We start from the raw sequence: 19,925 nt of genomic DNA, 5'->3' as shown, positions 1-19,925 counted from the left end.
ATTAATATTTTAAACTTTTTTTCTAGAGTGGTATCTTATTTATCCACTTAAATTGTATCAACTCGGTCAACGTACATGTACAAAGTGTATTGAGTGTCCTGTATGTGCGTGAAATATTTGTCACTGTAATTTAATCAACCGCATATCATTGAATGAAATAACATGTACTCTTTACCTGAAGTATGAAGTGTGGAAAGGAGAGGGGGAGGGGGCGGGATATGTTTCGGATTTGGGCTAGTTTTATATCGTTAATATTTCATGTCACATGAACTGTGTATTCCTATAAATTTATTATTTTTTAATATGCATACTTACCATTGTAACTTATCAATAACAAACAAGCGCTTCGCTCAATTAGTTTGTTAAAGTGTATAGATTTAACAAACTTTTAAGTATTTCATTTTAAATGTTCCATGTCATATAAACTGCTAGTTGCATTGAATTGGTTATGTTTGATTAAATCGGGATTATGTACAGTATTTAAATAAGTAAATAAAAGGTTTATCTTAAAACCGATAAATTTTCTTTTCAACTGAAATAAAGATTTTCAACTGTTATCATTAACTCCCCTGCGTTTTAAAAACAAAACAACTGTCTCGAGTTGACATTTTCCGGTTCACTAAGCGCATAGCGTAAAGGGGTACTTTTGTTTTCATTATTTAGGCAGTAAGTAATTAATTGGAAACAAGTGAAAGGGGTATCGGAAGACATCTGATTTGATTCTGAAGCCAATGTGATAATGACATATTGTTTTATTGTGTGACATTGTGACAAACATAGTAAAGACGTACCAATTTTGGTGATGATAGCATAACTGGTCTTTACAATTATTGCAGGAAAGGATTAGTTTTCTAATCATAGAGATATCATTTATCGTAATCTGAAATAAAATAGAAAAAGGTAAGCTGAACATTGGACAATGTCCTTATTATAAATTTAAAAAAAAGAAAAAAAGATATTTTTTATTATTTACAATGTTTGTTTTGTGTATTGCAACCATAAGACGTTCCATTGTTTTAACAATAGATTTAAAAGAAAGTTATTGAATACACGAATGAATTTGAATGAACTGTGTCACGTAGTTAGCAACTGAGATATTTAACGCATATCTTAAGGTATAGAAAATAAATAAGAAAAACATTTAATACTCCAAATTGAATGTAAGGTCGAATGGTTCGGAATTCTTTTACAAATATGTCGTTTATTTCAAAATAAGAAATATGGTATATCTTTAAATGCTACCTAGATTTCTATTCTGTTAACTTGAAAGGCATTAAACAATTAATGTTCAATATAAACAAAAAGACAGATTGTGTCTATGGCGAAAACCAAAACAGAAATAAAATGCTAATATCAAAATCCAAAAAAATTATAGTGCATCTATAATAGAGTACAATCAGGCCATAATAATAAAACTAGGAGTTTAATAAGATAAATATGGAATTTTGTCTGGTTGGGCTAACATCATTTTCTGCTCAAATGTGGGATTGTTAATAACTTCTAGTCATTAATATGTATGAAATATTTGCCACTGCACGTAAAGCAACGAAACAAAACCGACATTGTCTACATCCATAGAACCAAACTCAGTTTGCTTTAAAAAGATATATATGGGTCAACTTCGCATAATAACAATACACGTGTTTCATGTGGTCAATTTTTCTATTGAAAACCTATCAAAATATCAACAAACATTTTTCGATTTAATTTTTAAAAACAGAAGTCATCCGTGTTTAAATTAAATCGAAGACTGCGTTGTATCAAATTACTGATTATCTAGAGCTCAAAGTCAAAATTTAAATCAAGAAATATGCGGTTAATTAAACCTATTTATAAGTAACCTATAATCCATGTGGAATTCAGTTAAATATACATAAATATACATTGACATATATACTATGTATTACAATTTAAACTTTCTAAAAGAAATTTTCATACACGAGTTAAGAGAAACAAATGGTATTTACTTTGTGCTACCTTACTTTCCCGTAATGTGCATGCCTACCCCAACACAGCCTACGAGCACCTGAATCCATGGAGCGCCTTTCAAATGCAGCCATTTTATTCTTAGCACTTTTTTGAAAATGTCCGGAACATTTATTTTTTTTAATTTAAAAGTTGTTTAGTTTAATAAAATTATTCGATCTATCTCCCTACCAGAAAAACAAGTATATATTATTTATTATATATTTTAGCTTAATAAACAATTTGGAAACATAAGTTCATTGAGACACAGTCAAAAATGAGATTTGACTATACAGATACCATAGTTTACGTTTTCAAGTGTAATTATGAGGGTTTGAAGCTTTACTACGGATACTTCAATTTGAAACTATATTACATTTTAAAGTATTATAGTGTTAAAAGAGGCATTATATATAATAGCGTGTACACATGTAATACGATTGTTGGAGACGGATGCACGAAAAATAACCTAATGGTTCAGAAACAACTTTAACTTTGTTAAAATGAAATGATAAAAAAAAAAAATTCTAATTTGAAATAAATGGAACAAAAACCGTGGTTAAAATTCTCTACAAATTTGACCCATGGGAATCTTTTACTTTTTTGTGTCTTTGGGTTACATTGTACTGCTCAATGAAGTAATAATAAATAGTAAATAATATAAAGGTAGGGAGACAACTATCCACCAAAGTTCAAATGAAATGGATGTTAACAATAGTAGGCAATCAATGAGTAAAGCTCATACCGTATAGTCCGCTATACAACCCCCGACATACCGTTCAATTAAGGTTCATCATAACCTTTTGGCTAAAATGGCCGTATTTACACCCCAAATTTTACTCTGAGTACAGACTAACCTATACACCTGCAACAGTTTTAAGGTATGGCAGGAACTAGATATATAAATTTTAAATGCATTTTATGTTTCAGAAAATTATAAACTTTTCTAGATTTTGCTATCCATTTTTTTTCGTTCCTGCAGAAGGTGCAAAAATTAACTAAGTAGTAAAAACGATTGAGAAGCTCCCCTCATATAATCAATGTTGTGAGTAGTATTGATTTAAATGGACAATAGATGGACAATAGACACCTGTAAACAATAGGTGATTTAGCAGGTTTAAACAGTGTAACTGAGTGGACCGTATCAAATGAAACTCGGTGTTTGTTTATTTTGCTATCTTCTGCAGACTGGAAAAAAATGAACATCAAAATCCAGGTAAGTTTTTAATTTTCTGAAACGTAGACTTCATATAACTTTTATATATCTAGTTCCTGCCATGCCTTAAAACTTTCCTGGATGTACCAGTTTTTCTGTACTCATAGTAATTTTGGAGGTGTAAACACGGCCATATTTTTCAATTCCTTATGATGAACCTTAAGAAAACTAACGGCCTAAATTATAACAAATAATTTACTGACAACAGATATGACAGACTTGAACCAACAACAACCACTGTACAAACCTTCCTCTGACAATGGACAGTGGTCTAACTGCACAAAATAAGAACGAACTACACAAATCAGTTGACAAAGTCTTATCTCATCAGATCGATACAAAGCAGAAAAATCACAGACTGGACGTGATAGGGTATTTATCCATCCCTCATACCTATATACAATTAAAGTACCGAGTACAGATCTGAGAGTACCCACAGTTACTGATAGCGAAAGCCTTCGTTTTCTGTTACTAATATACATTTTGTTAGCCTCATGATACATTGTAATTATGACCTATAGATTGAATCTTTTCAAGATCATACGCAATGATCTATGATCATGACGGTTGCTTAATACAAACCAAGATACCTGGTTGAAATCAAATCAACACAGAATCAAACCCTTTGGCTCGTTTTTCAATCTATCCCTTAACATCCCTTAACTGTTGTGTGTTTAAAAGGGAATACAAGAAACATGAGTACTATTCGGAGGTAAATCTTTCTATGCTTATATATATGTAAATTGGTGGATATCAGTATACTACGGAGCCCTGCCGGTAATTTACAATTGAAGAGTTTCGTTTTTTTTTTAATCAGTGCATTTTGATATATATATCTCCAACTGTTGACTTTAAATCTCTAGCACTTTATATTCATAATACTTCTCCAGCTCTTTAAACACCACAAGTCTATATCTGTGTGAAACAAGTCTATATCTGTGTGAAACCAAAAGGACTCTGCAGTATATCGACAGTATTGCTACCTATAATTATAGATTATCGTTGATCATCTCAACGAGATTGATTTTCTCGCTTGAGCTGGTACAGCGAAAGTGAGAAAAGCAATCGAGTTGAGATGACCAATGATAATCTGTTTATCGCTATTTTACCTATGACGAAGTTGTCAATTTCATGTCAATTTCGTTAGCAACGCCACGTGGTCTCCTTAGTTTCTAGCGATAATTTTCCATCTCAAGCGAGAAGCATGATATGAAAATTATCACAAAAAAAGATCAAAAGAAAAATGTACAAATAGCGATAATGTACAATGTACCATACTACAAATGATTACATGGTTAAACCATCTCGTTCATAGATAGCTGTTTGCTTATGACATTACTGATGATACATCTATTGATAGAATTAATTAATATATTAAATTTACGAAGAAATATACAGGTCTTCCAATATACGTTTGCAATACATGTCTAAACGTGTGCATGGAGTATAGTTTCAAAACATTTCGAAGCTTTAATTAACAGATGTACAGTTTACATGGATGCTCAATAGGAATAAGGAAGTATCAGATAATGTCAGATCTTATTTTACGATAATTATATTTTAATACACTCGGCAAGCTTCGGAAGAAACAAATTTCAAATTTTGAGAAATATTATAATTTTGAATTAATCATAGTTGATATATCATATCTTGTGGTGTTACAATCTTTACACATAACAACCTTGTCACTTGTGAACAATTGATGTCTATGTATTAACCTTTTATTTGACATTTTGAAATAATTTTAGTGTACTTAAATTTTTGTCTGACTTATCTCTATTAAATCTTTCAAAATCATCAATATTTAAAAAAAATTACAAGTACGTACATTTATTTATATTTTAAATTTTAACTTTGTTACAATTAATAAGTAATAATTTGCTTTTATGTCAAACGGTCTTGACGACTGACACTCTATGATTGTTAACAAGTATGATTTAATTTGTTAAAAACGTATAATTCGTGACCCATGCAGTGTGAAAATTACAGTGTCAATGTCAAAGCATTGTATGAATATCTTTCTCTGGCTTTGATATCAGATTTGTATACGGTAACGTTTCAAACTACAGGGTTGGCCTTCTTATAAGGGCCACTCAAAAAGCTAAATAATACAATCAAATATACATCACGTCAGAGTAACAGGTACCATTTCAACCTGTTTGAAATTTAACTCAATATTTTAGAATCAAATATCAGATTGTAATTTACATGCATTTTATTTCTGAACTAAGTTTGTCATATTGAATTTGTATTTTATTACTTAAATCAAACTACAATGTACATGTATATTGTCATTAAAATCTAACATTCAATCCTATTCTCGACTTTGGCTTGCAAGTCCTTGAATCAATTACAATAAAATCAAGAACTTGTAGCTGTGGACAACCTGTATGATAATGATTAATTTTTCCTTTTCTTTTGTAATTATCATTTTTGTATAGAAAAACTAAGGACACAGTGTATTTTTTCGGTCTCTAATAAAGAAATTTAAAAATTGAAGAGTTGGGTCTGAACATATTTGTTTTTGTGTTTGCAATTCCGATCCAATTGAAATCCTTGAAATTGAAAGGAGTTTTTTTTTTTAAACAACTGTTACAACTGTTGTCTGCTCTATAGTCGGGTTGTTGTCGCTTTGACACATTTCCAATTTACTTTCTTAATTTTATTTAAATTGCAACTTTCATGTTTCAGATTTACTGGCATTACAAAAAGCGAAGAACAATCTCTAAACCATGTCTTCCTACGTAAGTATTAACTGGCTAGTTCTCATTTCATACAAAAATCAGATTTGATTTAAATTAAGACATTGTAAAGGATTTCTATTGATTTACATATTTTAAACGAGCATCACGACCAATCTTTGAACCATGTCTTTCTGTATATATAATGTAGGAAGGTATGCACTGACTTGTTTTCATGTCATTCAGAATGAAGATTTGATTTCAATTTGGACATTGTGATGGTTTCTTTAGTTTCAAATTTACATATCTTACATATGTTTTATTATTTTAATGAGCATTACAACCGGTGAAAAGGGGAAAGAAATGACCGATTACTCCCCCAAAACAACCAAGTTCAGACAAGGGGGCATTTCAATCTTTTGCTGCGTGTGTTAGTATTTTATGGGATACTATTTATTTTTGTAAGTCTTATTTTTTTTTAAATTTTGGCTTTGATATTGTTTGCGTCTCTCATGTTTTTGTTGTTATATTCTTAAACTTATTTGAATAAACGCGATGGCCAACGATTCTTTTTTATGTTTCTATTTCTCCCACCCGAAAGTAGAACCTATTATTAACAGCTAAGTGTATTTGGCTGTGTAGGATGTATAAGTACGTAGCCACACCCAATCTGAATGGGAACATTAAATTCAATTACCAATATGAGAAGAGTGACAAGTTTGCATACTTTGATCAGAACCCGTAGAATCTGTTGTATCGTACCCAACGTACCTCAAATTGCCATTCTTCCCTGTTGACCACTCACTAAACCTACCAATTGGATTACTTGTCAAATTGATCTGAATATGCATGAATTATTTTCCACTGAACACAAATAAATATAACAAACCCATGAACATTCATCGTAATGTTTCAGATACTAGGAGATGATTGGCCAATTAAACCGTCATGGAAAACGATGGTATATGTGTACATATATACTCCTATATCAATTATATACATGTACTGGGTTTCTGCTAGATGTCCTACTTTGTAGCTCTTTTTTCCTTTTAAAAGTTAGATCTTTACATGCAAGAATGGTATATCTGCTTTTTATGAATATATAGTAACTTTAGATAAAATGTCGTTTGTAATCTTTACACGTACTATTTGTAATATAAGAACATGATTTACGTACTTTTTAAGATAATATCTTTTCTTTTTAAATAGAAGTTTGAAAATCTATTTTTATTTCGAATACAAACGTTGCATGTAATTTCAACTGGTTTAGTAGCTTTTTGAGGCGGAAGGTAACAACATTTTCAACATTGAAATAATTGGACTTTTTATAGGTAGAAACAAAAACTTTCATACATAAATCTAGATACGATGTCTAAAAGGTGTCACTTTACTAAAGGATTTTTGATTGTTTTTTTTCTATTTGATTAAGTCTTTTGTTTGATTCTTTTGAAAACAACTTTACTTTTATTTCATTTGGTATATATTTACTTTAAGTATGAACAAAGTTAAGTATATAGCATAACTCTAGCAATAGAAATGGGAAATATGATAGGTGGGCTACAATCTGTTATATATCAGTTATGGTTGTCAAACATCCGAAAAAATAAATAAAAATATAAACTTATCTTATATACGGTAACATAAAAACAAGACATGGATTGAATTTTAAACAATGGCAAACATTAAAACCATATAAGATACAGTTTGCTTCAAGCATCTAAGACGTTTCTATGAACAAAAGTCCTGGAAGTTGTCTGCTACACATGTCTCGTTTTTGTGCTATTTTGATCCGATCAAAACTTTTTATCTTTTGGGAAACCTGCTGTTTTCTTGTGCCATTGTTCAATGAGAAGTCATGCTGATATTTTTTAATCACTTTATATTCTGAAGCCGCTAGTATTCCTTCAACCCATTCTAAATAAAATATAATGCCCCCCCTTTTTTTATTTACGAAACTTGAATATATAGATAGTAAAGAGGAACAATATAAACTAATTAAATTCTAAAAGTAGTTGTTTTGATTTACAAATAACAGTTTTCAAAGTCTTATTTTATGGCATACAGAGCTACTTCAAATGTACATAGATATCAATTTACTTAGTAAAATGAAGATATTGGACTAGTTACGTTTCCTTTTAGCTTTCCAATATGGGTATTATTTACAACCTTTGAGTTTCAAATATTATCTTCTACTTTAATTATCTTCTATTTGAACATCCCACTTTTATTTCTTGTTTAACTCAAGTGAAACAATTCAGTTTCAAAACAACATGCTATTTTTGTTTTATTATCCAGTCTAGACTAAGTATCCGAAGACGTACAAAAAGTTAATCATGGAAATTCAATGTCGCAAAGACAAAGTAAAACTATAAGAAAAGGAGTATTAAATTTGTTACCAAAATTCTATCATGCCAACGGATGTGTATTAATGCTAAAATCAGATTAGTTTATGTATAAGGGATTTATCTGGGCCTAGGATTGATTGATTGTTGGTTGCTTTACGTCGCATTAGCACAAAAAGGCTATATCGCGGCGACTGGGCCTAGGAAAAACAACTGGTCTGTGCATTTGTGATCTGATTATAAAAGATCGTTCAATAAGAAATGAGGAAATGTAGGATATATGATATATACTGCGGTAGTTTAAAAATTGGCAAATACGTGTTTTATTGATTGTACAGACATTCAATTAAGTGACTATTTTTCATAATTACACCTTATGTAAGAATCATGGGTTTTGATTGGTTGATAGCCAGTGTATTTTTCACAATTTACTGTTATCAAATGAATATCGTTCATTTTTTAATGCCGCCGGGGTATATACAATAAAAAGCTGCGCTATGAGAGCATGATACGCCAGTCGTTTTATGCAATAATCATAAATAGTTTCTGAGATACAGCGCAACATGTGAAAACACCCTTTTTTTTTTTTTAACAAAAAACTCAATAACTCTAAAATGAAATTTTGAATCATCACAAAAACGTATACAGATCTTAAGATTAATATAACTAAGAAGTGTGTAACGTTTTAAGCAATAATCATAAATTGTTTTTGGGATACAGTGTGACATGTGAAAACACACCTTTTTTTAACAAAAAACTCAATTACTGCATGCTAAATAAAATTTTAAATCATCACCAAAAAGTAAACAGATCTTGAGGTTAATATAAAAAAGAAGTGTGTAAAGTTTTAAGGTGGTATGATGGTATGGGTGTCTTCCACCATTTTGGATTTTAAAAAACAGAGAACCTAAGGTCCATATTTTCTATCTATCAAGTTAGCAACATTTGATACAGGAATGCAGATATTTAATGTGCATTTTCATTTAAAAGAACCAATTTATAAGAAAATAACTTATAAGTATTAATATTTTTACAAGTGTTGATTATTTTTGGTTGTTTACAAATGTTTTTGAATTGTCATTTTATGTGGAGGTAACTCTAAAACAGTGCATTTTCTGAAGGATTCTACATGGAATTTTCCTATTTTGTATTTTAGCCGGAAAAAAAGTAAGGTGACCCTATCTTTTCTTTTGATAAACCCAAAGCATTGTCTGAAAGCAATTTTTTCCCTATTTATTTTACAATTCTATCATTTTGTTTTGTGTCTTACATGTATCACCAAATGGTGTTTTTTTCCTGCATAATCCATACAAAATGTGTCATTTTGTCACAACCTGTAGCTTGAGAAAATGCGCGGTGACCTATCATTTTTATTATATTTTTGAACATATATCAATAGATACTACGTTTTCGCAAAGTATGAACAAATTCTATCATTTTTATTTTAGACTCCCATACCACCTTAAGTAATAATCATAGATGGTTTTTGAGATACGCGCGACATGTAAAAAAACCTCCCCCCCTTTTTTTTGAAAAAAAAAATACTCAATAACTCAAATATCAAATTTTGAATCATCACCAAAAAGTATATAGATCTTTAGATTAATATAACTGAGAAGTGTGTAAAGTTTTAATCAATTATCATAAATCGTTTTTGAGATACGGCGCGACATGGGGGAAAACACACCCCTGTTTTAGTTACATACCCGTAACTCAAAAAGTTTAAATCTATTTTTACCAAAAAGTATACAGATCATTTTGACCATCATAAGAAACAACAATATTAAGTTTCATGAAATTTGGATAAGCCGTTCTCAAGTTACAGTGCGACATGTTTACGCCGGACAGACACCGCACTGAGGGACAGACTGACGGATGGACGGACGCCGGACATTTGTATACCATAATACGTCCGTCAAAATTTTTACGAGCGTATAAAAAAGATATGCCCTTTTTACCCTCTCTGCCGAATTTTGCCAAAAAATACTCTATCCGGCTGGACGCTTGTAACTTCACGGTCATCAATGCGATTTGAAAGTTAACATTCGGTGTAATTAAACAGATATGGCATGTTCTTGAGGGGTATCTTCAAAAAATACCAGTCTTGAGAATGAATTTCCTTTGCCTTACGGCTCGCGAAATTTAACATTCTCTCGCCTGGTATTTTTCGCAAATACCCCTCCTTAACATGATATATTTGTTCAATATACCATGCCATTTTAATTGACGCTGCTGTTTATTTTCACATGTTCAAAACAACTTTGTATGTCATTATTGCTATTAAATGATACCATGGTACCAACTTAAAGTAAATAATTTGATAAAGTTCGTTCTAGATCTTAAACATGCTTGCTTTTATATTGGCTAGTGTTAGTTAGAATAACAACATGTAGTTATATTTGTAGACTTATCTTATAGTTTTTACAATTTTACGCAAATCCATTTTTTACAAAGCTACTCATGCGACTGTCATACAAAAGAGAGGTTTATCGCTATACAACCAGGTTCAATCCACCAGTTTCTACTTTTAAAAATGCCTGTACCAAGTCAGGAATATGACATTTGACGTCCATTCGTTTGATGTGTTTTATAATTTGATTAGCATGATTAGGGACTTTCCGTTTTGAATTTGCCTCGGAATTCAGTATTTTTTTTAATTTTTCTTTTCACCATGAGAAACATTTTCTAATTCATGATTCATCGTTTTCATCATTTGTATAATGAATGAGTACAAAATTCCATCGGAAGATATTTTAGGAAAAAATAAATTCATAGGATATTGGTTCATTGGTACATGATTTATAACCACCTTTCTAAAATTGTTCCATTTATAAATTTCAAAATTACATTTTGTATAAGATACCGTTAAATATATCACATTTGACAAAAGTCTTTCATAGTTATCCTTTAATACATACATTTTGTTTTTTGCGCAGTATATGAGAAAGTCAACATACCAAAAAGATTTCAACAAGAGGGTAAGTTTCGAATATATATGGTGTCGGTTCCGAATAGTAATACATACTTTTATTTTAACAGTACAGAAAAGAATCAACATATAGACATGATTACAACAAAGGAAAGGTTAGTTCTGTGCAGTGTCTTTGAGTGTTTCTACCTCTTGGGAATCTTACTTCAATGTTTAGATATTCTAGAAAGTAGAGTTACCTGTTTGTACTAACGTTTCCAATCGTTTCGCCTATGTATACCCACCGTCTGCATTTGCTTCAGTGGCAAACCAATGTGGTAGTAAATATGGGTTGTTACTAGAAACCTCACCAACAATCCAGAATCAAACTCAATAATATTCGTTTAAAAAGTCTTCCATCTAGAGTAAATCTCTGTAACCACTTCGCCTCAACCATTTTATCCTGAGTGATTCTGCCACTCAAATTTTCTACTCCTTTTTTATATGTTTTGTCTGTTTTGTACAATATTCGTACACATTAGGACGACAAACAAGATTCGCTGCAATTTATCATAATTTGACCTTTAACCTTGATTCTTATTCTCCTCTCCAATTGTTGCCTCCCCCTTTTTATATAGAAATCCACATTACCAAAAAGTTGAGTGAAACATCCTAAACGAACTGTGAAAATCAAAGCAGTATTCAAATGATGTAATTTTTGTACACAAAGCATAATTGAAACAATAAAATAAAATAATTATATTTCTATAGCTGAAAATTGTGATATAGTAGGTCGTTGATATACATATATATATGAACGTATTACTTTTTTTTATAATTATCACCTGCGTGTTGCTTTCTGGTTTTGTGGTAAATAACATTTTAATGGTATTCTACTAATATATTTTTTCGATATATTTATGTTAGCATTCTAATACTTTAACAACTAATTGAAAAGGTTTGATATTCAATGTAAATTATGGTTTCAAGCTAATTGGAGATAAGATGATACAATCTGCATTAATTTAGACTCTTAAATAAAACAATAGGGCCTCAGGTTAATATATACAACAAACATTTCTTTATACATCTATATTTATATAAATATTTTCAACAACACATACATACTATAATCATCCTAAAAAGTAAAACAACAACTTTGTGTTTTTGTATTAATTAAAATATTCAATTAGAAAGTTGACATGTAATTGAAACAAAAAGTAGCAATTATACATCTCAAATAATAATGGTTTATCCGTGGAAGTATTATGTTCAATAAAGGACTTCTATGGTTTTTGTAAATCCTGTATAAATTGCAGAAACATGTGTCATTTAGTTAATTTCTGTGTTGATTATATGTTTGAGAAAATGAATATCCTTCTTTTAGGCACCAGAATATGACCGACATGGTATGATAAGAAATATGGACTACAACAAGGTAAGCCACGCGAAGAAGGACACGTCTGTAGAATAAAAAAAAAACCGAAAACTTCATATTTATTCGTCCGAACCGATTTTCTGATTTAATCATCACCCGGAACCTTCATAGCCAGTTATTTAACTGCCAAGCATGTACAGCATCCGCATTTTCGCAAAATAAATAAAAACATTAATAAAATATTATAAACAAAATAGGGAAAATCGTTTACAGACAACTACAAAAACAACTCTGAAAATTATATGGACGCCATCACGAGTTTGTCGCTTGTTATAAGTTATCTATTTCACATATTACGACGGCTATGTTTAATCGCAATTCCGTCTACTTTTTATTTATTTGAAAACTTCGAATAAGACATATGACTGAGTATGTGTCTCCATGATAGTCATCAAATGTACCAGAATTATAATTTAGTACGCCAGATGCGCGTTTCGTCAACTTAAGACTCATCAGTGACGCTCAGATAAACATAGTTAACTATAAAGCAGAACAAGTACAAAGTTGAAAAGCATTGAGGACTCACAATTCCAAAAAGTTGTGCCAAATACGGCTAAGGTAATCTGTTCCTGGGATAAAAAAAGTCCTTATATTTTTCTCGAAAAATTCAAAGTTTTGTTAACAGGAAATTTTTAAAAATCACCATACAATTGATATTCATGTCAACACCGAAGTGCTGACTACTGGACTGGTGAAACACTCGGTGACGAAACGTCCACCAGCAGGAGTATCGACCAAGTGGTGAGCAACTTGACGGGTGCCACAGATCAAGCAGGATCTGCTTTCCCTCCAAGAACATTTAAAACCAACCCTTGTTTTTGTTTGGTTCGTGTTGCTAAATATTTAATTTTCTATGGTGTGTTTGTGGACTATTGTTTGAATTTGGTAGTTTTTTCGTGTTTTTGCAATGGCATCGCTAGTTCGTCTTCGAATTGTGAGTTATAATATCCCTCTGGTATCGGTCTTTTGTATCTTTTTTAGAAATCAGAATAGCGTGTGAAAAATTGCATTTCATTTATCTCAATTGCAATTATAAAGGTATATCAAGTATAAGCAAAAAGGTAAAACTGACCGAAAGTAAAATTAGTGGACAAAAAGAAGAACGGACCGAAAGCAACGGACAAAGAGAAAATTATCGAAAAAAAGCAAATCCGGACAAAAAAGCAAATTTCGGATAAAAAGCACCGTATCAATTGGGTTTACAATAAAGATAAGTAGAATGGTGCGATTTAATGTTTGTCTACAAACAAAACTAAATATCGTATACATTTTTCATTCTTGCATTGTATAATAAATGCAAATTAAGCAAACTGAATTAACAGACTCCATCGCAAGGCGATAATACACGACTTACACATGTAATTGAAGTATTCACTTCGTATTAACTAATAAAACTTATTTCGTTATATTTCAGGCAAAATTTGATGATCCGATGTGGCAGAGAGGTAGAAATGAATCGTCTGAGGTATGTGTAGAATTGAGAAAAACTGTAACCCCAGCCTTACTTTTGCAGCAAAGACGCAAAAAAATCAAAAAACAAAAACAAACATAAAAAACGTGAACATAAAAAATAACGACAACAACAACAACAACAAAAACTCTTACAAAACTGTATACATGTATATATGTTAATAAATAAAAACTATCGGAAATTTTTTTAAATGTGTTATTACAATTCATATATGAGCACGAAAAAGGTTATCAAAAACATTTTATGGAGTTCAAATGTTTGTAAACTCTTTGTAACACATGTTACTTGGGTGCATTATAAATCACCAGTAAAAGAACGACAGAAAAAAAATGCCCTTTCCCACCTCAAAGTCAAAACGAAAATAAGAGCCATCAGTAGTTGATGTTCACCGCGTTAGCATCTCCTGCTATACATACATGTACACATTTCCCAATGTTAATCCTCATTTAGTCAAATTTCCAAAATTGGGATTAGGACACAACCGAAAATGTTAGATTACTCTCCTATCTAAAAACCACGCAACAACCACTACACAGAATACTCAGGATATAGATTCTTTATAGTGCTGGAAAGTTTTAGGTAAATGGAAATAAGCATTATGTCATAAAAAAGTCAAAAGCTAATTGTTTATTTTAATAAAATGATACACTTTGGTATTATATTTTGAAAATGATTTCAGCAATATGAAGATCGACTCAGAGAAATGTCCAAACATCAGGTGAGTAACTAATACAAATAACTTACAAATAACTAATTAGGGTGTTTGCAAACTTAACAAAATTTAAACGCTATTGGAAATGGGTTTGCAAATATGTTCCCAATATATCCATGGAAATTTGTGATGAATGCTAAAATATTCGTTTGTTTGGAGAATATATACTTCAAAGTGCAATAAAATTGATTTAAACTGAAAGTGGCAAACACAAATTATGATTATAATGCAACGTCGATTAAAACGATTACTATTCAAAAGAAAATATGCTTTAACAATCTTGTTTAACAAACAAAAAAATCTTGACAGACAAACATTATGTTAACAGCAACTTTAAATATGTTAATAAGCTATAAAAAGGGTTGGGGCAGCTTCTACAACAAATGAACTAATACATCAAGCTAAATCCCCTGTTTCATTAATTAAATAAAAGAATAGAGTACCATTTGAATCAGGAATATGGCAGTTGTGTTTCACTTTTCCCGTTGATTGGTGGTATCTAATTTTGTCAGTTTGTATAGCCTGCTCCCTTTTCTTATTTGTCTTGGAGTTCGGTATTTAAAAACAAATAAATTTTGCACTGCGTCAGGTGCGCATTTCAACACTGAGACCCCCAGTTTATGGTGGGGTTCGTGTTGCTTAGTGTTTAGTGTTCTATGTTGTGTCTTGTGTACTATAATTTATCTGTTTGTCTTATTATTTTTAGCTATGGCGTTGTCAGTTTATTTTCGATCTGCATGTATGAGTTTGACTGTCCCTCTGTTATGTATATATGTCGACATACTATAGAAATTCATAACAAGAGGCAATGTTTACATTTTTATTCATCCTTTTAGGCACCTGACTACTATCCTACATATGAAGCAAGGGTAAGTCTGTTGAATATGTTTGTTTTGGCATGATATTGAGAGGCCAAAAAAAAAAGGAAAGCAAGAAAATTGTAATATTTAAAGCAGTAAACGTTAAAAACTTTCATTAAAATTTATAGCTACAAATGGTCAGAATTTTACTATCGAAAAATGTTTATTTTATGTAGTCGATAAAATTAGTAAAGATGGGAAAAAGTGAAAGATCTTATGTTTTCTACACCTTGATATAAAAAAAACGAAAAAAAACCAAGCCAATCAATATTGGCAACGAAGTATTAGTGTTATAAAGAATTTCATACATACTGAATGGTTACACTCAAATAAATAAATATGCTCGTTGCATAAGTTCTTACATTTTTTTAACATAATTTTATATAAGTCTGTTGTATTATTCGTGTTTGTATTTACTCATTAAGTTATGCAAATGAAATGCTATACTAATATTTTTTTACAGAAAGATAGACGCGTATACTTACATGCATTGATAGTGGTGATTTTTCGATGAAAGAAATGCTGATAAAATGACCCATGCACTCATACTAAAAAAAAATTACCAATGAAACGATACGAAAATTTACTAAATCGCTCTCATGTACCCATACTTACATCTGTGACACGACCACTCATCAATGACGTCAACTAATTTCTTCTGTAACTCTCACTTAAAAACGTAAATAAAATCATCTTCCTACAGGCGACACATGTAAATATTCAAGTATTCCATTAACTGTAACTACAAACAAAAATAAACATTATAAAAATCCAATCGTATATTTAACCTTTCCTTGATTTGTAATTGTAGAAAGCACACGAAATGCATGAGTACGGTAGAGAAAGGCGACCAGTAAGTATATTCTAGTGTAGTTAAGGGAGGTAATTCTGAAAGTAAGTTTTCCTGTTACAAAACTTTGATCTTTTCAAAAAGAAAACTGTCAAATAAAGCGTTTTAGTATTGCAATATGATCAAGCTATTTATTCACAGAAATTTGATATCTTTGTGTCATCAAAAGGATAAAAAATAAACAAAACGATGCCTACTAAACCAAGAATCTTTAACATGTTTGTTTTACTTGCAAAATTATGGTTGATTGATTAAGATCGTTTTAACACAAAATGCCATACAGTTTATGTTTAAAAAAGAATGTGACCTACCGAATAAGACAATTTATCGGGTTTGTGATACAATGATCAATACGACGGGTGCCCCATGTGGAGCAGGATCTACTAACCTTTCCGCAGCACATGAGATCACACCAGGTTTTGTTGGTGTTCGTCCTGCTTAGTCTTTAGTTTTCTAAGTTGTGTCTTGTGTTTGTCTTTTTCGTTTTTAACCATGGCGTTGTCAGTTTATCTTCGATCTTTGAGTTTGACGGTCCGTCGGGTATCTTTCGACCCTCATAATAAATTAACTAGTATATATATCACAAAATAAAGATCATGATTTCTGAGACCATTTTGGAATTTTGAATATTAATTAGTTATCCAAGGTACCATGATTATAATTTAGTACGCTAGATGCCCGTTTCGTCTACATAAGACTCATAAGTGACGCTCATATCAAAATAGTTATCAAGCCATACAAGTAAAAAGTTGAAGAGCATTGAGGATCCAAAATTTCAAAACGTTGTGCCAAATACGGCTAAGGTACATGTATATTGCTGGGACATGAAAAGCCTCAGTTTTTCGAAAACTTAAAAGTTTTGTAAACAGGAAATGTATAAAAAGGACCATATAATTGATATTCGTGTCAAAACCGAAGTGCTGACTACTGGACTGGTGATGCCCTCGGGGACGAAACGTCTACCAGCAGTGGCATCGACCCAGTGTCGTATTTAGTTATCAAAGATACCAGGATTATTATTTAGTACGCAATTTATCAAAACAAATATAAAAATTGAATTATGTTCTGCCAACATCCACATAATTCAATGTGACTACTTGCACGAATCAGACGGAAATACAATTGCATATAACACATATAAGTTGATGATGTCGCATTGATGTTATCTAGATATTAAAAATTGTATTTATTACATTCGAAACAAGCGAGGTTACTCCCAAACCAACACTTATCGTCAACTTTATTTCAACTTTCTTGCAGAATTCTAGTCTAAGTTGTTATTATAATGTGATTCCTAACGTGTCAAGTCTGCTAAAAACTAGGTTTAATCCGCCTTTTTCTTCATAAGGAATGCCTTAACCAAGTCAGGAATATGAAAGTTGTTATCCATTCGTTCGATGTGTTTTAGCATTTGAATTTGTCATTTGATTAGGGACTTTTCCTCTGAGTATTTTTGTTATTTTACTTTTTTCGTCTACAATAGACTCATAATTAAAGCTCGAAATTATTAGAAATGTTCAGGAGCAATTAGAAGTTTTGGTTTTTCAAAATACAGCTTAGCAAATGAACTGGGTACTCCAGTTTTCCCCATGAAATAAACCGTTGGACCATGATACAACCAAGGACAATAACAGTGACGTAAAACACAAACAAATAAACTTGCACCGTATTTTCAGAAAGTACCGCATATTGTTCTATTCTGTAAGAAATACAAATCAGGTTTATTGTATGCAGAAATAATTTAATGACTTGTTTTGTATTTGTTTTAGCAACATGACGCATACCAGGATGGACCAATGACAGACAGGGTAAGTTACACATACAAAAAAGTAATGATTGTGATATACAAAAGCAGTCCAGGATGCTTTTTAAACAAGTAATTTTTAAGATCGGCAAAAAAAAAAAATCTACTTTTATAGAATTCTTGTATTATTTGCATGAGAACAAAGCCAGGAATGAAGCCATATGATAAGTTCTAATTTTTTTCATGTTTCATGGTGTGTTTTATTCTTCTTAATATTTTTGTTCATAAACTGAATACTGACTTTTAACCATAATTTATTTCAGAGAGGATATGGTGATATGGATAGAGGAAGGGTAAGAATATTTACTTATATTTACACACATTAATTCATTGTTTTGTCTTAAACAAAATCTGACGAAAAAAATAGATGAAAAATAAAAGATATCGTCATTTAACTTCTAAATACTGTTGAAAACTATGGATACGAGTGTTCAATATCAATATATCTGAAGAAATATTAGTCGTCAAAAACACATTCTTCTATTTTTAATAAAATAAAAATTGTATTTTTTGAATCCATAGGGTTATGAGGATGGATCTCAAACAGACAGAGTAAGTAGTCGCTTTGTAATTTATAAAAACAAAGTCTATGAAAAAACAAAAAGGTATTTGAGAAAACATATAACAAACAAAATGTGCATTTTATATTAGAATAAAAGACGTGTAATGGAAATTTTATATTTGTTAAAATAGTAGGGTATATGACAATAGTCATAATTGAAATTGAAGACAAACAAAGGGTCTGAAAAAAGAAACTTATTAAAATGTTCTGTTATCATATAGTCAACACGAAAACGAAAAAAATAAATAATAAAACTTAAAACCAATAATAACTTGTGTATTACAGGGTTATAATCGCAGCTATTTAGACCACGGTAACCTTACATATCGGGTATGATACTACACATATATCATCATCCTAAAACTCTTCTATATCATTTTGGCTATGGTAGAGAGTTGTCTCATTGACAATCATACCACATCTGCTTATTTGTATACTCATTAAAAAATCTTTCTGTTTCATTTTAAGTCTACTATCATGCTTACATATGACAGAATGACAGTTGATATCTATTTTGTTTTTGACTATTACTATAACAAACCAATAAAAAAAAACGAATATAAATTCGTACATTTTAAATTTTTTGCATATGCTTACATAGACATGTTACCGCAAAATGACATTTTTCTTCTAGAAAGATATATCTCTAGGTTATGACCTTTATATAGTCGATATGTTTTGTAAAGTGGAAAATTAGATTTTAGCCGAATCTAGATTTGTAAATGTGTAACAGTATAACAGTAACAGTGTAGACGCTATACATATAAGTATAATTTCATATATGCAGATAATATCTCATAATAATCAATAACTTTGTTTCAGAGATATTTCATTTTGTTAAACAATATTGTGTATTCTTCTCATTTTACATGTATTCTGGCTTTTATAAATTGCACCAACTTAATATATTTAAAAATAAATAGTTTACTTATCATCATAGTCATAATGAAATTATAAATAACAAATACAAAACTTAATTACATAAAGCAAATACTCCAAACTGATGTTTTTTTTAACTTTGATTTTTTTGTAATATTTCGATATTTTTTTTTATAAAATTTACTATTTTTTATTGCTTTAGTAAAGTATTTTATAAAAGATTGAATGCCACTTATA

General features: G+C 30.6%; 1 protein-coding gene across 29 annotated transcripts in view; it reads left to right on the top strand.

The window, feature by feature from the left end:
• The first annotated feature begins 603 nt into the window (after window positions 1-603).
• The window catches only part of LOC139523785 (uncharacterized), a 40,226-nt gene continuing 20,904 nt past the window's right edge, over window positions 604-19,925 (top strand). For 12 of the 29 annotated variants that reach the window (XM_071318064.1, XM_071318048.1, XM_071318060.1 and 9 more), the window contains exons 1-13: window positions 760-900; window positions 5,873-5,925; window positions 6,779-6,823; window positions 11,141-11,182; window positions 12,500-12,550; window positions 13,965-14,015; window positions 14,701-14,739; window positions 15,570-15,602; window positions 16,405-16,446; window positions 18,213-18,251; window positions 18,511-18,540; window positions 18,770-18,799; window positions 19,095-19,139. In XM_071318064.1, coding sequence (XP_071174165.1) covers window positions 5,914-5,925; window positions 6,779-6,823; window positions 11,141-11,182; window positions 12,500-12,550; window positions 13,965-14,015; window positions 14,701-14,739; window positions 15,570-15,602; window positions 16,405-16,446; window positions 18,213-18,251; window positions 18,511-18,540; window positions 18,770-18,799; window positions 19,095-19,139 — 459 coding nt within the window. In that variant the 5' untranslated portion in view covers window positions 760-900; window positions 5,873-5,913. Of the gene's footprint in view, window positions 901-5,872; window positions 5,926-6,778; window positions 6,824-11,140; window positions 11,183-11,233; window positions 11,289-12,499; window positions 12,551-13,964; window positions 14,016-14,700; window positions 14,740-15,569; window positions 15,603-16,404; window positions 16,447-18,212; window positions 18,252-18,510; window positions 18,541-18,769; window positions 18,800-19,094; window positions 19,140-19,925 lie in introns of those variants that run through there. The other 17 variants (XM_071318051.1, XM_071318068.1, XM_071318046.1 and 14 more) reach the window with 10 other exon arrangements.

Source organism: Mytilus edulis, chromosome 5 (genome assembly GCF_963676685.1).
Source record: "Mytilus edulis chromosome 5, xbMytEdul2.2, whole genome shotgun sequence".
Taxonomy (NCBI): Eukaryota; Metazoa; Mollusca; class Bivalvia; order Mytilida; family Mytilidae; genus Mytilus; species Mytilus edulis.
This window is presented reverse-complemented; position numbering and strand designations above follow the sequence as displayed.